This window comes from Heterocephalus glaber, unplaced genomic scaffold (assembly GCF_053883595.1).
Source record: "Heterocephalus glaber isolate CG9 unplaced genomic scaffold, H.glaber_assembly_v1.0 deba00000470, whole genome shotgun sequence".
NCBI lineage: Eukaryota > Metazoa > Chordata > Mammalia > Rodentia > Bathyergidae > Heterocephalus > Heterocephalus glaber.
Genome location: NW_028258145.1, coordinates 16,823,385 through 16,838,983, shown reverse-complemented (window position 1 = coordinate 16,838,983; position 15,599 = coordinate 16,823,385). Strand labels below are relative to the sequence as shown.

General features: G+C 48.1%; 1 protein-coding gene across 2 annotated transcripts in view; it reads right to left on the bottom strand.

Moving 5' to 3' along the window:
* Window positions 1–1,953: 1,953 nt before the first annotated feature.
* The window catches only part of Reep1 (receptor accessory protein 1), a 109,163-nt gene continuing 95,517 nt past the window's right edge, over window positions 1,954–15,599 (bottom strand). For both annotated transcript variants that reach the window (XM_013072179.3, XM_013072180.3), the window contains exons 7-9: window positions 13,215–13,250; window positions 6,423–6,574; window positions 1,954–4,969 (exon numbers count right to left, since the gene is read on the bottom strand). In XM_013072179.3, the coding sequence (XP_012927633.3) occupies window positions 4,898–4,969; window positions 6,423–6,574; window positions 13,215–13,250 (260 nt within the window). In that variant the 3' untranslated portion in view covers window positions 1,954–4,897. The remainder of the gene's footprint in view (window positions 4,970–6,422; window positions 6,575–13,214; window positions 13,251–15,599) is intronic.

The window sequence follows — 15,599 nt, the reverse complement described above, 5'->3', positions numbered from 1 at the left end:
CCGCCAACCAGGGCCTTGGGATTCAGAGATGGGCTGATAGGCACACTTTTGAGGGGAAAGGAACTTTAATGCATACACTTTCTATTTTGTGGGTAGGAGCGCTTGATCATAAAATAGCTTTCATTAAGTTAGAGTACCTGAATGATGTTCAAATATACTATAACTTGGAAACTAGATGGATAGTTTATTTAAGTATATAATTTATCAAATACATACTATGTCCCAGCATATCTACAAAACTGCTAAACCTTATACTAACCTTACAAAGGAGCTATCATTTATCCCTAATTTAAATACCCAAAAGTATAGCTACTAAATCCCAGAATCCCAGTCTAACTCCTTGGAAGCCTATGTATTTCCTTCAGTCTTCTAACAACATATGAAAATGATATATCTAAATCAACAAGTGGCTGTGATCTAGTACTGTATATTTTTCATTTTTATTAGTACATGCTTGCAGCACACAATGATCACACTCATCATGGGGAGTTGGCACATGCACATAGCACATCTTCATTCTTTTTTGTTCCCCTTCGGTAGCACTATATAGATACTAAATACTTCTTAACACTGTACCACTGCAGCTTTTACATTGTATAACTTAGCTTTCCTGGTATTTGTTGACTCAATTTTGTTAATCTCAGCTCTGTTAGCATTGCACCTGGCTCAGTAAATTAAGAAAAATGGATTTCGGATACATATTGAGGCCATACTCTTAAGTGAAATAAATAGGACACACGTGTAAATACCGAATAGTTTCTCTGGTGTGAGAAACTGAAAGTGTAAATAAGGATTAAAATGATTAAAATGAATAATTGACAATTTGAAATAGGAAGGTCCAAAGGGGTAGGGGAAGTGGGAGGGGTAGAGGAAAGGAAAGAAGGGAAAGGAAAAATTATGAGAAAAGGAAAAAATGGAAACAAAGTCTTTGTAAATAGGGAGGGGTGAGGGGGGTGAAGGGAGGGCAGGAAAATGGGGAAAAAATAAGAATCAAGATACATCATGTACAGGTACAAGTACTCAATGATAAATGTAAACATATTGTATACCTAAAATATACCAATAAAATAATTTTAAAAAGAAAAAAAGAAAATGGATTTCCATTTTTTTTTTCCATCTCTTCCTGCTTTCTGTCCTCTGAATGTACTTCTTTTCTGCTGCTACTTTATTTTATGCTCCTTGTGTGAAAAATACAGAATATAGGAGCAGGAAAGCAAAGAAAATGTGTTCAATTTTGATGTTTCCAGGTCTTTGTGCCCCTACTCCCCAAGAAGCTCAAGTGTACCTGCATTGATTGATAACTGATTGTTTTTTTGAAACAAGATCTCACTATGTAGTCTAAGCTGACCTTGAACTTGCTTAGGGCAGGCTGGCCTCAAGGCAATCCTCCTGCCTCAGCCTCCCCAGTGCTGATATTATAGGTGTAAACCACCAGACCCAGTGCCTGCTTATATTTAAAGGCAAGGTCTATAGTAGGGTTAAGGAAAGGGCACCCCTGCCACATACAGAGGCCCTGCCTCCCAATTATTCTTTTTTTTTTCTTCCAATTATTCTTTACAATAAGCATGGGGTTGAATTTCCAGATCAGTTAGCCATTGAGAATTCAATTTCTAATCCTTGCTGTTGCTGGCCCTTTTTATTTAGTTTTCATTTTTTAATTTTGAGACAGCATCTCACTAACTTGCCCAGGCAGGATTTGAACCTGCAAACCTCATGCCTTAGCCTTCCTAAATGCTGGGTTTATAAGCATGTGCCACAGTGCCAGCTTCCTACTACTTAGTGTTTTGGAGACAGGTTCTTGCTAAATTGCTCATGCTGGTCTCAAACTTACAATCCTCCTGCCTCAGTCTCCCAGAATTCTGGGATTACAGGAGTGTACCACAACACCCAGCTCCTTCTACATTTCTGAAAAAGTATTTTCTTTTTCCTCATGAGTCCAGCATTACAAAGATGTTCTTTAAAAGAAAAATGTTAAGACTTTATTCAGGACGTATGTCAGGCATTATAACAAAACAGCAGAACTTCAGCCTTTGGAATACTGTAATTTTACATCCCTTTGATACACAGTCCAGTATTCTATTTAATTACACATTGTTCTATAGACCGGAAATAAACTAGAGGAAATGTGCACAGTCACGATCAAGAACATCAGCTCCTTGAGTGTACACTGTTAGAGGAGGAGGCCCGTCCTTTGGCATTTCGAATACTGTATGACATGAAGAACTAGGAAGGCTCAACAATGGCCGTGGTTGACAAGCACTCTTAGCACAAACACATGGACGGTTACCACAGAGGACACACATGTCAAAGGCCAGCGAAGTAAGCAAGCTATTCACACAGAGCCAGGAGGGATCATGACTAATGGCTCCAGTTGGTAAGCACAAGACCACACCTCACCTCCTCAGAAATGGAACAGGTGCTGGATGACAAGTAACAAAGTTTTGACATGGTAATTACAGACTATCAGGAGCTAGCATTTTGTAAACAGCCTGTGTCTGTAAGTGAGCAAATTTTAAAAATTGAGTTATATCCTCTTACAGAACACCACACCACGTGTACACTGATAGGCATTCACATTTTATGTCTGTCCATACACAAATATACAGCTTGTTGGATAAGTAAACACATTTTGCCAGAAATATGACAGCTGCTCTCAGTTGTACAGTGAGTGTCTTCAAGAGAGAAACCACGCCCTAATCAACACATGAATGAAAAAGTTACATTAAGACAGAAGTTTGAATATACCTTATATTTTAAAATCTTAAGTAATACAGCATGTCCGAGAGTAGAGTGCTTCAAACTGGGTTTTTTGGCATAGTTGAGTACAAACAGCCTGGATTTGTTATAACTTTCCATTGTAAAATGGTGAACTCCGTTGCTAAAGGCATTTTTTATTTTGGCAAAACAAAAGTTTACTAAAAAGCTGCTTCTCTTAAGCTTTTTTGCACTTGTTTCTGATAGTTCTGGGTGTGTCCAACTAATAAATACATTTTAAGGAGTATATTTTTCCTTTTCTGTAACTATTTAGTGAGCTTGAAGAGAACAGGATTTCTGCCTTCTCTAATGGGTTTAAGTATCAGTGGGTGTGGGGTACAGTGAACAGACAGCTTCTATTTGCCCTCTCAACCATGAATTTGCTTTTAGATCTATTTTCCTAAATCCTTTTGTAAATTACAAAATCACCTTCAGGTGAAGTGTGGGAAGAAGGGATTTCAATATGTATATCTGTCAACAATCAACTTCAACTAAAACGCTTTGTAAGGTGGCTTCAATCCAGCTAATGTGTCATCAGCAAAGGCCACCAATGCATGTTTGCGTAGCTCAGTATTGGGACAGTTTTGATTGGGCCTGCCTGCTTTTAGTCGGTGGACAGTGAGTTCTATACAGTATATAACACTACTTCTCTAGTCTTCGGGGAGTATCTATGAACAAACACAATCCAAATATTATGAGTACCTGGTTTGTGACCACTGCATGCAGTACACTGAAAGAAAACACCAACTCTAAGCACAAATATACTGGTCCTACATTTTGGCTCAGCTTTCAGAGGGGAGGGCAGCTACCTCAGACTACAAATCCATCTAAATCAGATTCTTATTCTTAGATAAAATCCTCAATCTTGGCAAGAAGTCCCCTCAGTACTTTCTTCCCCTACTAAGCAATCCTGGCTGATAGAAAACATCCAAAGACCCGAGTGCCTGTGAGCATGAGTCCATTCCCATTCATACTCCACACAAGCCAGGAAGGGAGCAGAAGGTGTGAGCCACAGCTGGCCGTGGACCTGATCATTATCTATAATGATCTCCACCTCTAAAACCTTCCAGAACCCACCCTTTGGGTTGTTCTACATGTGTCTCATGTATTTCAGAACATACCTGAAACAAAGCATAGTTCTAGCTTTTTGTGGGGATGGTCTGTTTCATTTTGCTTAGTGTTCTCTGAAACAAAGTGCTCAGACTTTAGGCTTCTCTACCTGAGGAAATTAGCTGCAGCATGGGCCACTTTGAAGGAGAAAGAGTCACGTGGCAAGAGGAAATGCTCAAGATCCTTCTAACAATTCTGAGTTCCCATCCCTAAGAAGTGTTGCCAAGGGTGAGTCACTTGCCTGAGGCAGGATTAAAGACTCTGGCAGGGCTCAAAGGCTCCAAACCCTGAATCCAAGGAGGAGATGAGCTTCCAGTGACCTCCCAATCACTCACTAACACTCATCCCTGATGCTAATGTCTCTCTCTACTCCCGAGGTCTCTGGTCTGTTGACTACACAACCACTAGAAAAATACAGACAGCATCTTCCTGAGGGAAAGGGGATGCTTTACTGGAGCTGGATTTGGAAGCTTTATAAGCACACTGGAGACACTCTAGAATCAAATTTTTTTTTTTTAATATTTCTGTTTTTGCAGTTTTCTCACTTAGAACCTTTGGCGGCCCTTGCAAGTTCATTAAGCCAAAAGCCATAAATATGTACATCATAGTCCAAAGTATTAGTACCAAAAAACAAAAAAGTGTTTTTTTAAAAAATTGCTTTTTTGCATTTACAGGACTAAAAACTAAATATGGAACAGATAAATTACAAATGTACATGTCAGCAGCAAAGGGGTGATTTCCATTTCTAAAAATACTGCTGTCTGTAATGATGATCCAATTGGGGAACATTACTAACCTCAGAAAACTCAAAGGTCACCACCCCTCACCACCACCTTTCCCTTTAGTCTCTCAGCAAAATAAAGAGAAGGGAGGAAAACATAAATTCTTCAAGGTGGAAGAGGGGAGCGAGAAAAGGCCATGTCAGTGATGCTACACACTCAAAGAACACCCAGCCTTCAGATTTCTGTAATTAGTGACTAGCTCTTTAAGGCAGAGGAGAAACATTCTGTGGATCCCTTGCTGTTGGCTCATCTCACGTGGTTTCATTGGCTGAGGATGAGGTACTTTTCTTCCTGAAGCGAGATCGAAGGATTCTAGGCGGTGCCTGGTAGAAAAAAGGAAAATAATGGCATCATTGAATATGGCATGAATATGGCCCCTTGGGGACAGCACCTGGGGGAAGCGGTCATCCAGTGTGGTGACAGTCAGCTCCTTTGGCCAGAATGCACATGGTTGAGGTGACGGGGAATGGGGTCCCTCTGAGTCTCCAAAGCAGGAATCAGACTCTAGAGGTGCACCCCACACACCCTGTGAAGCTGAGCCCACTGAGGAGGCCGACATCTCCTCTGCCTGCCCTGTGTTCTGCTTAAGTCCCCAGCTCTCACAAAGGAATGGCTGGCAGAATGACCCATCTTTCTTGTTTCCGCCTTGGGAGCAAGTGATCTTGAATGACTCAGCAGAGAGAAGAGCCTCCCATCTCTTCCCTTGTCTTTGTTCTTTCCTTTGGGAATGGGCCTTGTGTTCCTTGGTATGTGCTTCAAACTTCCAGTCCCCATTCTGGATGTGGAACCCTTTGAGAGACAGCAAACCATACCACAAAGGCAAACCTCACCTTTAAGTATTAGGGTTCCACCTCATCTCCCCCACAAATGACTCTCAAGACACACCTCCCATGGGATACACAAATCACAGGAGGATTACTATGACAGTGAAAGAAAGAGGGGAACCTTGCATAGCACTTCAAGGGATTCACACAAATAGCTTCAACCTGTACTCCGCCACTGTCCCTGTTTCTGTAGGGAGAACTTTCTGCACCCTGTCCTTTCACACTGTTGCTCCTTCTGACAGGGAGCTCTTCCCTCCCTCCTGTCTTGCATCTCAGTCCCTCTGAGCACCCAGCTCACAATCACTTCTGCACAGGACTCCCTGAGCCACTGCCCAGCCACACTCAGGTGAGGCTGCCTCACCAATGTTGTCCTCTGGCAGCGTTTTGTGCATGCCACACAGCAGCAGCCTTTGCACCTATGTGTGTGTGGCGGGGGGGTTCACTGCCCCCCTCCACCCCGGGAGCTGACATGAATTCCAGGCTTAGCCATCCTGCTGCCAAAACAACATACACACCTACAACTGCCTGTAGTATCCCAAGTGTATTGTTTTTGGTAATTTAAAAGGGCCTTGGCCTTTAATAACATTTTGTGAACAGCTGCTTTGTACCAGGCATAGTGCTATGCCTTGGAGAAACAGTGATGAGCAAGCCTCATTTATAAAAACATGTCACATTTAGAAAAGTAAATCAAAACCTAGATGCCTTACTACTCTCCTATTTCTAAATGAAATCTGTAGTGTCTTCTCTCTACCCCACCTCCACCTTGGCAAGTAGCTGTTTGCTAGTTAGTAGTTTATCTTGCCTGTTGGATTGAGGGAAATCTTTTTCACCGAAGCGCTTCGGAGATGGTGGCTACCCCTGAGAGATGTCTCTCCTGGGAACCCCAGATCTCCAGGGCAAAGCCCCTGGGCAAACACATGCTCCACAGCCCACAGCCCGAGACACCGTGTACCTCCAGGGGCAACTCCGTCCTTCTCAGTGTCTTATACTTGTACATGAAATCCAGCAGGTCTTCCTCCTCCTCGTCAGAAAATGCCAATGGGTTTTGGACCTGACGGGGCTCCCAGGCCTTCACACCACCCTCATTCACATCTCCCTCAACCACTTAATGTCCATTTATAATCTACACAGAGGAAACAAAGTACAGCAAGGAGGGGTCAGTGTCGAAAGGAACAAGGAAGGACAGGAAAGGCAAGGATAGGCACACAGCACAACAAAAGCCAGGCCTGTTAGCACAACACACACACACACACACACACACACACACACACACACACCCGTGTCCGAACAAGCTCCAATGGCTTTGGGGCCTCCTGCAGGGAGGGGGTCAGGGTTGAGCAAGTGCAACTGTAAGACTCACCATGAACAGAGCCTCAGGCTCAGAATCTACCAAACAGCTACCAAGGTGGGTGTGGAACTACTTTCCCAGGAGAAGCAGCGGCCTTGACTGAGATGGGTCAAACCCTGCAGCTTACACTTGTGGCTCCAGATCAGAATGCTCCAGAGGAAGGATCTCCTCCAGAGAGGATGGTGGGGTGATCTCAAGGGAGGAGGGCACAATTTTCTATATTACACACACAAGCAGCGTTGACAGTGCATGATGTGTGTTCAGTTCCTTCACTTTTCCTTTCCATTCACAGTTTTTACTAAAGCACCCACACAAATTACTATGCAACGTAGAAACATGAACCGGCCCTGGGCTTCTGCCTCCTTTCTGAGATGGAGGCAAGAACCAGACTGATTGACCCAAGTCCCTTCCTCCCCCCAAAGCCCAACCCCAAGATCCCAGGCAGCAGCACAGCACCCACTCTGGTCCCTTCCTGGGGTTGCTCCTTACAAGGGGGTACACCAAAGCTTGTCCCCAACAATGCCTGACAATGCCAATCGCAAAAAGTTTCACCATCCCCTGGGTCAGCTCCAACACTTTAAGAGACGGGATGTAAACTGCCAGAAAGCCTGAAAGGATGGACAACATTGAGAAGAGCTGTGCAGATTTTCTCCTTTCCAATGGCAGTCCTGGAAAAGCAGAGGAGCCTTGTGGAAGGAGAAATTGAATGTAGCCCCCTCCTTCCAAGAATATGACAGCAAGATTCCTATTTCAGTCTGCTTGAATAAAACCACAGGAAGAGCTTCAGAATCAATTCCTCATTGAATACAGTCTATTCCATGTTATCTGGCCAGGCAGCCCTATCTTCATAGAGATATAAAATATTCTCTGCCATACCTAGCTTATCTGACATGCACAGAAACACCTTTCAATGCTTCCCACATTGTTTTCACCTAGAATCACAGAAGGTAGAGCTCAGACCATCTGGTCCCTCCACTCTGAGGTCTGCAGATAAAAACCCAAGCTCTTCCTGGGACTCCCTGTCTGCTCCTGAAAACATGATCAGTCACCAAACATGCTTTGTTGCGACCTGACAGCACCACATGTGAAGCAAACCTGACAAGTGAACCCTAATCTTGAGCAGCTTTACTGGCTTCTGCTGTCCTACTCCCCAGCAGCCAGCAGGGGGCAGCATGAGAGCGCAGCTGCCTTAACCAGGCCTTTCAAATGAGAGCTGCAGGCGGGGGCGGGATCCGCTCAGATTGTGCCTTAGTAAGAGCCTGACATCATTAATCCTCCTTAGCTTGTTTTCACGTGGTGCTCCCCTTGGTCTGCTTACTCCAAGTTCAAATTGCTCTCTGGCCCCTTCCCTTGCAAAATCAGCAGGACTTAGGACCTTGTTGAGCACAAACACTTGCAACCCCAGGAAGATGTCTCTCAGTACTGTGGCCCACCCTGAGACCCCCACCCTGCATGGAGTCTGTAGCTGGAGGCCTGTGCTACAAGCCCCAGTTCTCCTGTCAGCCTCCTGCCTCAGCCTAGCAGAAGGTGTCAGGAATTATGGGGCCATGGCTGATCCTCCCTCACTCCCTCAGAGTGCCTGGCCCAGGGCTGGGTGCACAGTGGCTACTTATCCATTGAGTGGAAGCCTGGGGTCATCTCAGAGAGCTCAGCTCTCACCCCAAATTAGAGCCTGACACCCATCAACAGGAAATTCCTCTGGACACAAACAGTAGCTCCTCCCTGACAGGAGGAAGAAGAGACAGGACCACCCAGGACCCAAGGTCCCCAGACCAAGGTAGAAACTGCACAAGCAGCCTGTCCCTGCCCCCACCCTGGCAGGAAACCACATGCCTGGGTACCTTGTGCCTCTGCACATGCACATGCCGTTCCTATAAATCCTGTTCCAGGGCTTTTGCTGCACTGACTACTGTGGGCAACAGAGGCGCCCTGAGGAGCTGCACAGTCCTGGGGTTCTTATGGCTCAGCCATTCACCCAGTCTGGAAGCACTGAGGCTGAGCAATGAACTCACACATTACCAAAATAATTATAACCACCTCCGGACCAAAACCCAAAGACCTCATGAGTGTCCTCCACTGCATCCTTGAGCAAGAACTACAGGATCAAAAAGAAGTGACCCTCAGGCCCCCTAGGAGTCAAGGGGCACGAGATGTCTGAACAGGAATAGAAAACTAGTGCTTAGCTGAGCAATGGCTGGGAGACAGCAGAGAGGCTAGCATTGGGAGCCTGGGGTCAGAAGTAGCCTCAGATGCAAGCTGCAGAGCTTCCTAAAAAGAGACAAACCCCTCCACCGCTGTGTTCCCTAAGCATTTTGCCACCAGTATTTGTAATACTCTCAGGGTGGTGAGAATAAATGCTCTGAACAAGCCTGGCCTCTGAGCCTCAGGCTGGCTGCTGCACTCTGGACACCAACTCTCTTAACTGATGGCATCTCCAAATATGCAGAGGTTGGGGGTAAGTCCAGTATCTTCAACTGTCCACACCTCAATGGCCCACATTTTAAACTGTCTTCCAACCCTCACCCCACCGCTCTTGCCCACCCGCCTCCACCGAGCTTGCCCACTCCCTTCCCCCAGGCTTTTCCTTATTTTGAGTCACTGTTTAACATCCATTTCCACACAGGCTTAAATATTTTTTGGAACAGGGAGGAGTATAAATGAGAAATAAACCACTGAGGCAGTGCCAGGACCAGGATGAAGGGCAGCAGGGGAGGAAATGCAGCGATATGCCTCCTCAATGCTCCTGTCTTTGCACATCTGCATAGAATTCATGACCTAACAGGTCCTCAGCCCTGATAACAGGCCTGGAAGGTGTTGCCATCCACATCCTAGATCCCTGATGGCCCCAGAGACAACCTGGATGGGAGCAGGGACTCCCATGCAAGACCAGGGTCCCAGTTCTTCTCTAACCTCAGGTGCCAGCAGCCAAAGCCTTGAGGCCACAGAGCTGCCACCAAGGACCCAGGGGCTGGGGGGCTGCTAGGAAAGGGCAGGGGAATGGGTGTGTGTGTGTGTTAGCAACCCCTCAGCACTGCACTCCAGCCTGGCTGGGGCCCCTCCTCCTCCCTATGGTGGGGCAGGGAGGAGGAACCAGCTGCATGTAAGCCCTTTAAAGGCCTAGGCAGAGCCACCTGCTAGAAGCCATGGGCCACACCACCCCTCAGTGCAGCAGAACACCCCCAGGTTAACAAACACATCCACACAGCACAGGCTAGTGATTAATGGAAGGCAGCAACTGTGTCAGAAGAGCATGCCCGTCTGGAACACTTACATCCGAGTCCCCAGCAGCCACCAAGAAGAGAGGAGAGAACACTGTTAGGGAAGGGTCCTCAAGGATGAAACTCACACATACGTGTGTGTAAGCATGCACACACACACACACACACACACGCTCACTGCACACGTTCCATACCTCAGATGGCTCTTCCCTCTTCCAGCTGTGGTCAGAGAAAAGAGGAAAAGAGGCTGGACTGCCAGGATCATTCAAAAAAGTGCTGCTCATGCTCATTCACTCATATTCATCCTCACTCTCCTTTCTCCTCTCTTCTTTATTCTCTTTCTCTCAACTATTTTTTAAAATTATGTCTCAAATACTTGGTTTAAAAGGGGGGGCACCTCCTCTGGCTAATTACACATAGTTACCCTCAGTTCAGTTCCAAGTTCCATCAAGGCAGGTGGAGAGAAAAGAGAGGAAAAGGGTGGTAGACAGAGATAATAATAGAAGCACAGAGAAAGAGAGGCAGAGACATATGCAGGAAACAATAGGGAATCCACCAACAGACAGGCAGGAACAGGGCACAGCTGGGGTGGGAATGTTCTCCTGGTGTCTGAGACGTGCGGCTTAGAACAGAGGCTCTGCCCGACACCTGCTGCTCCCTGGGGCCTCAGCCTCTACTGTCACGTGGGTCGCTGCCTTGTGACATGGCCTTTAGCCCCCAGGATGACCACTTTTCCTTTCCCCAGCCCCATCCTGAATTAAGACCTGGACTTACAACCCCTGGGAAATTTCCCTTTCTATTCAAGGTCCCTGGGGCTCTACAAATCCCCAAGAACGGCTTAAACCGTCCCAGGATCTGGCCTGAGCAGCCCCAGCATGTGACATCATTTCAGGGGCCCAGGAGGGGAGTAGCTGTGATTCCCTAAAACTCTCTCTAGTGGCATCGCTGCTGAGAGTTGGCCTCCAGCCCCAGGTCCAGGACAAACCTCCCCCAACACCATCTGCCACCACCTCTCAGCCTGGCACTCTTCACTACAGAAGCTGTCAGACCCGAAGGACCTTGTGGGCATCCAGCTCAACCCTGCCACCTTTCCAAGGGGAACCTGGGCCTAGAGAGGGGGGACTGTACCAAGGCCACAGAAGGGAAGGCTGTGCCGGATCATCAGATGGCCGGCCCCTTGCAAGCACACTCGGGAGCAAGGAGCAAGAACCCCAGGGCACTGAGCATGAAGAGGGTCCTGGAGAGGCAGAGTCCAAGCAGGGGGGCTGGGGCCAAGGCTTCCACTGAGCACCAAACAAGCCCCCACCCCTCTGGGATAAGGAGCCACTGAATCCCAGATACTCTTCTATACAGACAGCTTCCCAGAGCAGCTCCCAAAACACAAATCCCTGCAGTTAGCTGCAATTATATGTCAATGTCCTGAGAGGCAGCCTCTGGTTATGAAACCTCACAGCAGGCAATGGCTTCCAGCAGTGCAAGGAGGACAGAATGAAGTGGACGGCAGCCTTACTCTTCCCAGTCCCCCAGGTGACAATATCCCAGAATGAGAGAAGCATGGAGTTCAGATCCAAAATGTCACAGACAGAAGTAACCAGGCCACCCTGGACCGCTGGGACTGCAGCGTTGTTTCCTGGGAAGTAGCATGTCCTCCAGCCCCAGTCCTAGTATCTGGCATGGGAAACATCTGCATGAGGACCCTGTGTTGCCAATGTGGGCTGGGAGGCCCAGAGGGGCACAGGCTGGTTAGTCATGCTGGGGTAGAACTGGTTTCCAACCATGCCCTGCACAGCATTCCTGTCTGCTCTCTCCTCAGTCCTAGGCTTCCGCAACCCCCAGGTCTTTTATAGACCTTAAAAAGCTTAGCACTGAGAAGCCTTACAAATGAAATGGAGGGAAAGCAGGACACTTCTAATGCAGTCTCAAGTCCTCCTGGTTGCCATCCACATGGGAGGGACACGCCATGCCACAGTAGCACAGGACATCCTGGGCACCATGCATGGCTTCCTCTCTTCCTCACACCACCAGCAGGCTGCAGGCTAGGGTGGCCTCTCCACCTTCCAAGCTAATGGCAGCTCCAGGGTTGGGGGAGCCAGGAAGGGTCACAAGGCGATGGGTTCAACAGGTTCCCTTCTTTGTCCCTAATGTGTCCAGTTAAGGTTAGGCACACAGGAGGAGCAGTTCATGAGAAAACAACATGACCAATGGTGGGGTGGCCCTGCCCTCAGCATGCCATCACTCACACAGGCTGGGCGGACAGCAGCAGGAGGCCCTGTCCCAAACTGGAAGACCCCGACTCAATCTCTCTTCCTGCCTTGTCCTGGTTACTCCAGGCAGTAATAACAGTAATCCTTCAGAAATCCCTTCACAGCCATTTCCAGAGCTGCAGTGGGAAGGAAAGCAGGGACCTTTTTCTCCATTTTAAGATGAAGAAATTGAGCTCAGAGTAGTTAGTGGCTCACACGAAGTTGCACAGCTAGTAAGTGGCAAAGCAGGACCAGGGCTCCCTTGGCTGCACCAATGTCAGAACCCTCTAGAACACAGGGCTTCATGACTTCAGAGGATCTTGGTAAGTTCTTGAGCTCTCATTACCCAGAACACAGGGAAGAATACCCCTATGATGGCTTTAAAAACACCTGCACACATCCTTTGATACTCTTTCCTTCAAGAGGTGGAGATAATGCTCCTCCCCTTGAAAGTGGGCTGGAATTGATAATTAGCTTCCAACAAATAGAGTATTGTAGAAGCAGTGGGTGGGACTTGAAAGATGAGGTTGCAAAAGGTACTGTGGTTTCCTCCCTGCCCTTTCTCTCCTGGATCACTCACTCTGAACCAATCTGCCATGTTGCAAGGATGCTGAAGCAGCCCTGCAGAAATACCTGTGGTAAGGAACTGAGGCCCTCAGCCAAGAGCCATGAAAGCTATCTTCCAGTGCATCCTCTGGATTGCTCAAGCAGTGGCCCACAGCTTGACTGCAGCTTCATGAGAGGTCAAGCCACTCTCAAATTCCTAGCTAGGAACTAGAAGACACTGTGTGTTCTGTCTTAAGGAATTAGCCTCCTGTGCCCTCCCAGCCAACCATGCAGCCGAAAGGGAGCCCAAGATCAGGTGGCAGCTATGGGTTAGAGCCTCAGCCTGTGGTGAGTCCAGCAGGCTGCAAGGAGGCTGACTGCTTACTCACCTTTCTGGGTCCGGCAGGTGGAGCAGCAGGTACACACTGTGGGAATGGGATGGGGCACCATCAGCGACATCCCCCCAGCCCTGGGTAAACAGGGAGGCCCCAGGGCACTGTGGGAATCCCTGGTGTTCAAAACAGAGGTCCTAGGAAAGTGGATCTCTGCAGAGACCCCAAGGTGGGGTCAGGATCACCTCAAATTCCACTTCTTTTCAGGTGCTATCTAGAAAACACCCTCCTCTGGCCCACAACAGTCAGGTCTTGCATTGTGCAGCCCAAGGGAGGGTAGGGCATAGACAGAAATTTCCTATGGGAAATAACTTCAACATCTACTCTCCCAGAAGCCTCCTCTCTAGGCCTTCTGGTTCAGGCCTCCTCGCACTGACCCCCAAACAGGAAAATGCTTAGTGTCCTATTGCTGGGTTGAAGGCCTAATTGGCTACTTCCTGAATACACTATTGGTCTTGGTGCACATCTGGGCCTTGGCAGGTAGTAGGTGTTCATTAAGTGCAGGTTGAGTGACTCCAGATCCATGGATGGCCAAGATCATTCTTTTAACACTCTTGCTGGTGGCCAATGCTTGCCATTCAATCCTTGCCTGTCCTCACCCTTTGAGCCAGGAGGAAAACTACAGGCAGGTGAGAAGGTCAGTGGAGAGGCAATTCAGCCCCACTCTGGGTGCTGAAAGCAACTCCAATGCCCAGACTCTGCATCCTCCTCAGACCACATGCAGGGGCCTCTGTGTGCCAGGTGTGTGGTGGGGGGCAGTTGCAGAGGGAACAGAGAACCTGAGTCCACCTGCTAGGAGCAGGTAGGCCAAAGTGACAATGAGGAATGCTTTATGTGCCTCCTTTCTCCATTCCTTCTTTGCTTGCTTCTTCCTTTCTTTCCTCAAGAGGCAGAGGGCTGAGTGGATCTTCCTTCTCAGTTCTCAGCAAACAGCCCTCACTGGTTCAAAGGCACCCCCTCCCTTTTGATGTATGTATGTGTGACTTTATTCTAACACGCCACCCATGTTTCCTTCCTTCTCAAAAAGCAGTGATTTTAATACCTGAATGTGCACCTTTTTGTTTAGATGTGTTCTTTCAAACTCCATGTTGTTATTTTGTATGATGGGTGTTATGTTTTTATTTTACCTAAATTGTTACATAAAATTGCATTGTTTTGTACTTTTCTCATGAGGCACCATGTTTTCAAGATCCATCTGTATGTCCGTTTAATCTGTGGCTTCCTATGGCTGTGCAGAACTCCATGGCTGCAGCTATCACCTCTTACCTGTCCTCTCCCAGGCTGTCTTCAGCGCCTGACACCTGACCAGCATTTGCAAATTGTCTTGTTTGCTGTGGCACAACCCTAAGACACAGGCTGAATAGGGATTATTAGGCCCTTTAACCAAAGGCAAAAGCTGACGGGAACCGGGTCAGTCTCTTGTGCCATGGTTGAATCCTTGGTGTGACTGCTTGGGCTACTGTCCTGAGAAAAGCTCTGAAGTTGAATCTAGGCCCAGGAGGGACAAGTGTGGCAGCAGCTGTGTTGCATTTTCTGCACCTGCACAGGCCCAGTGTCACCCTACCAAGATAGAAGCCCAGTTGCTCCCCTACTCTGGTGCTTCCCCCACCTGGCCATGCCTGGCATCTGAGGTCCACCCTGTGGCTGAGTGGGGGAGGGCTCAGCAGCCCTGGGTGGTTGGGCTTCCTCTGACAGACTTCCTCCTGGGCACCTGCTCAAGGGTATGACAGCACTCTGATGTCCACTTGTCCATACCCAGGCCTGAGCCACCTTTCACCTGTATTTCTTTCTGAGACAGCTTTTACTTTGGGCCTCAGAATAGCTGGGGAGAGTGCCATAGCATCCCTGGCCTCCCTGCCGGGTCAGCACTTCCCTCCGCTGCCCCATAGAAATCACAAATGTTGAGGTCAAGGGCAGGGACAGAGGAGGACAGGCCATGCTGCAGCATAGCTGGGTCTCTCAGCCCCACACCACAGCCTTCCCTGCTGCCTGGGGAGGGGCAGTGTGGCAGGGAAGTCACCCAGTCTGCTAACGGAGGTGGCAGAGCTAACACCAAAACAAATCATCCCAACCTCTTTTCCACCTGGTGCGGGGCCTGGAAGATGTCATGGCCTAAAAGACAATCCCAGTATCCTTTAGAGCCTGCCAGGCTTCTCACATTCCCAATTCTGAAGCTGCCCTGAGTAATTCTCAAAGGGGAGGACCAAGCAGGAGGCCTGGATTCTGGTCCTCTGTGGCTTTGGCACAGTGCATGACTTCTCCGAGTCTGCTTTCCCTTCTAGGACCGCCTCTATAATGGCAAAATAGACTCTCAGAGAGGGAGAGGGACTGCAGGGCTACTAGGCCACTTCCCAGCCAAAGCAGGGGTCCCTGTCTAGAGCC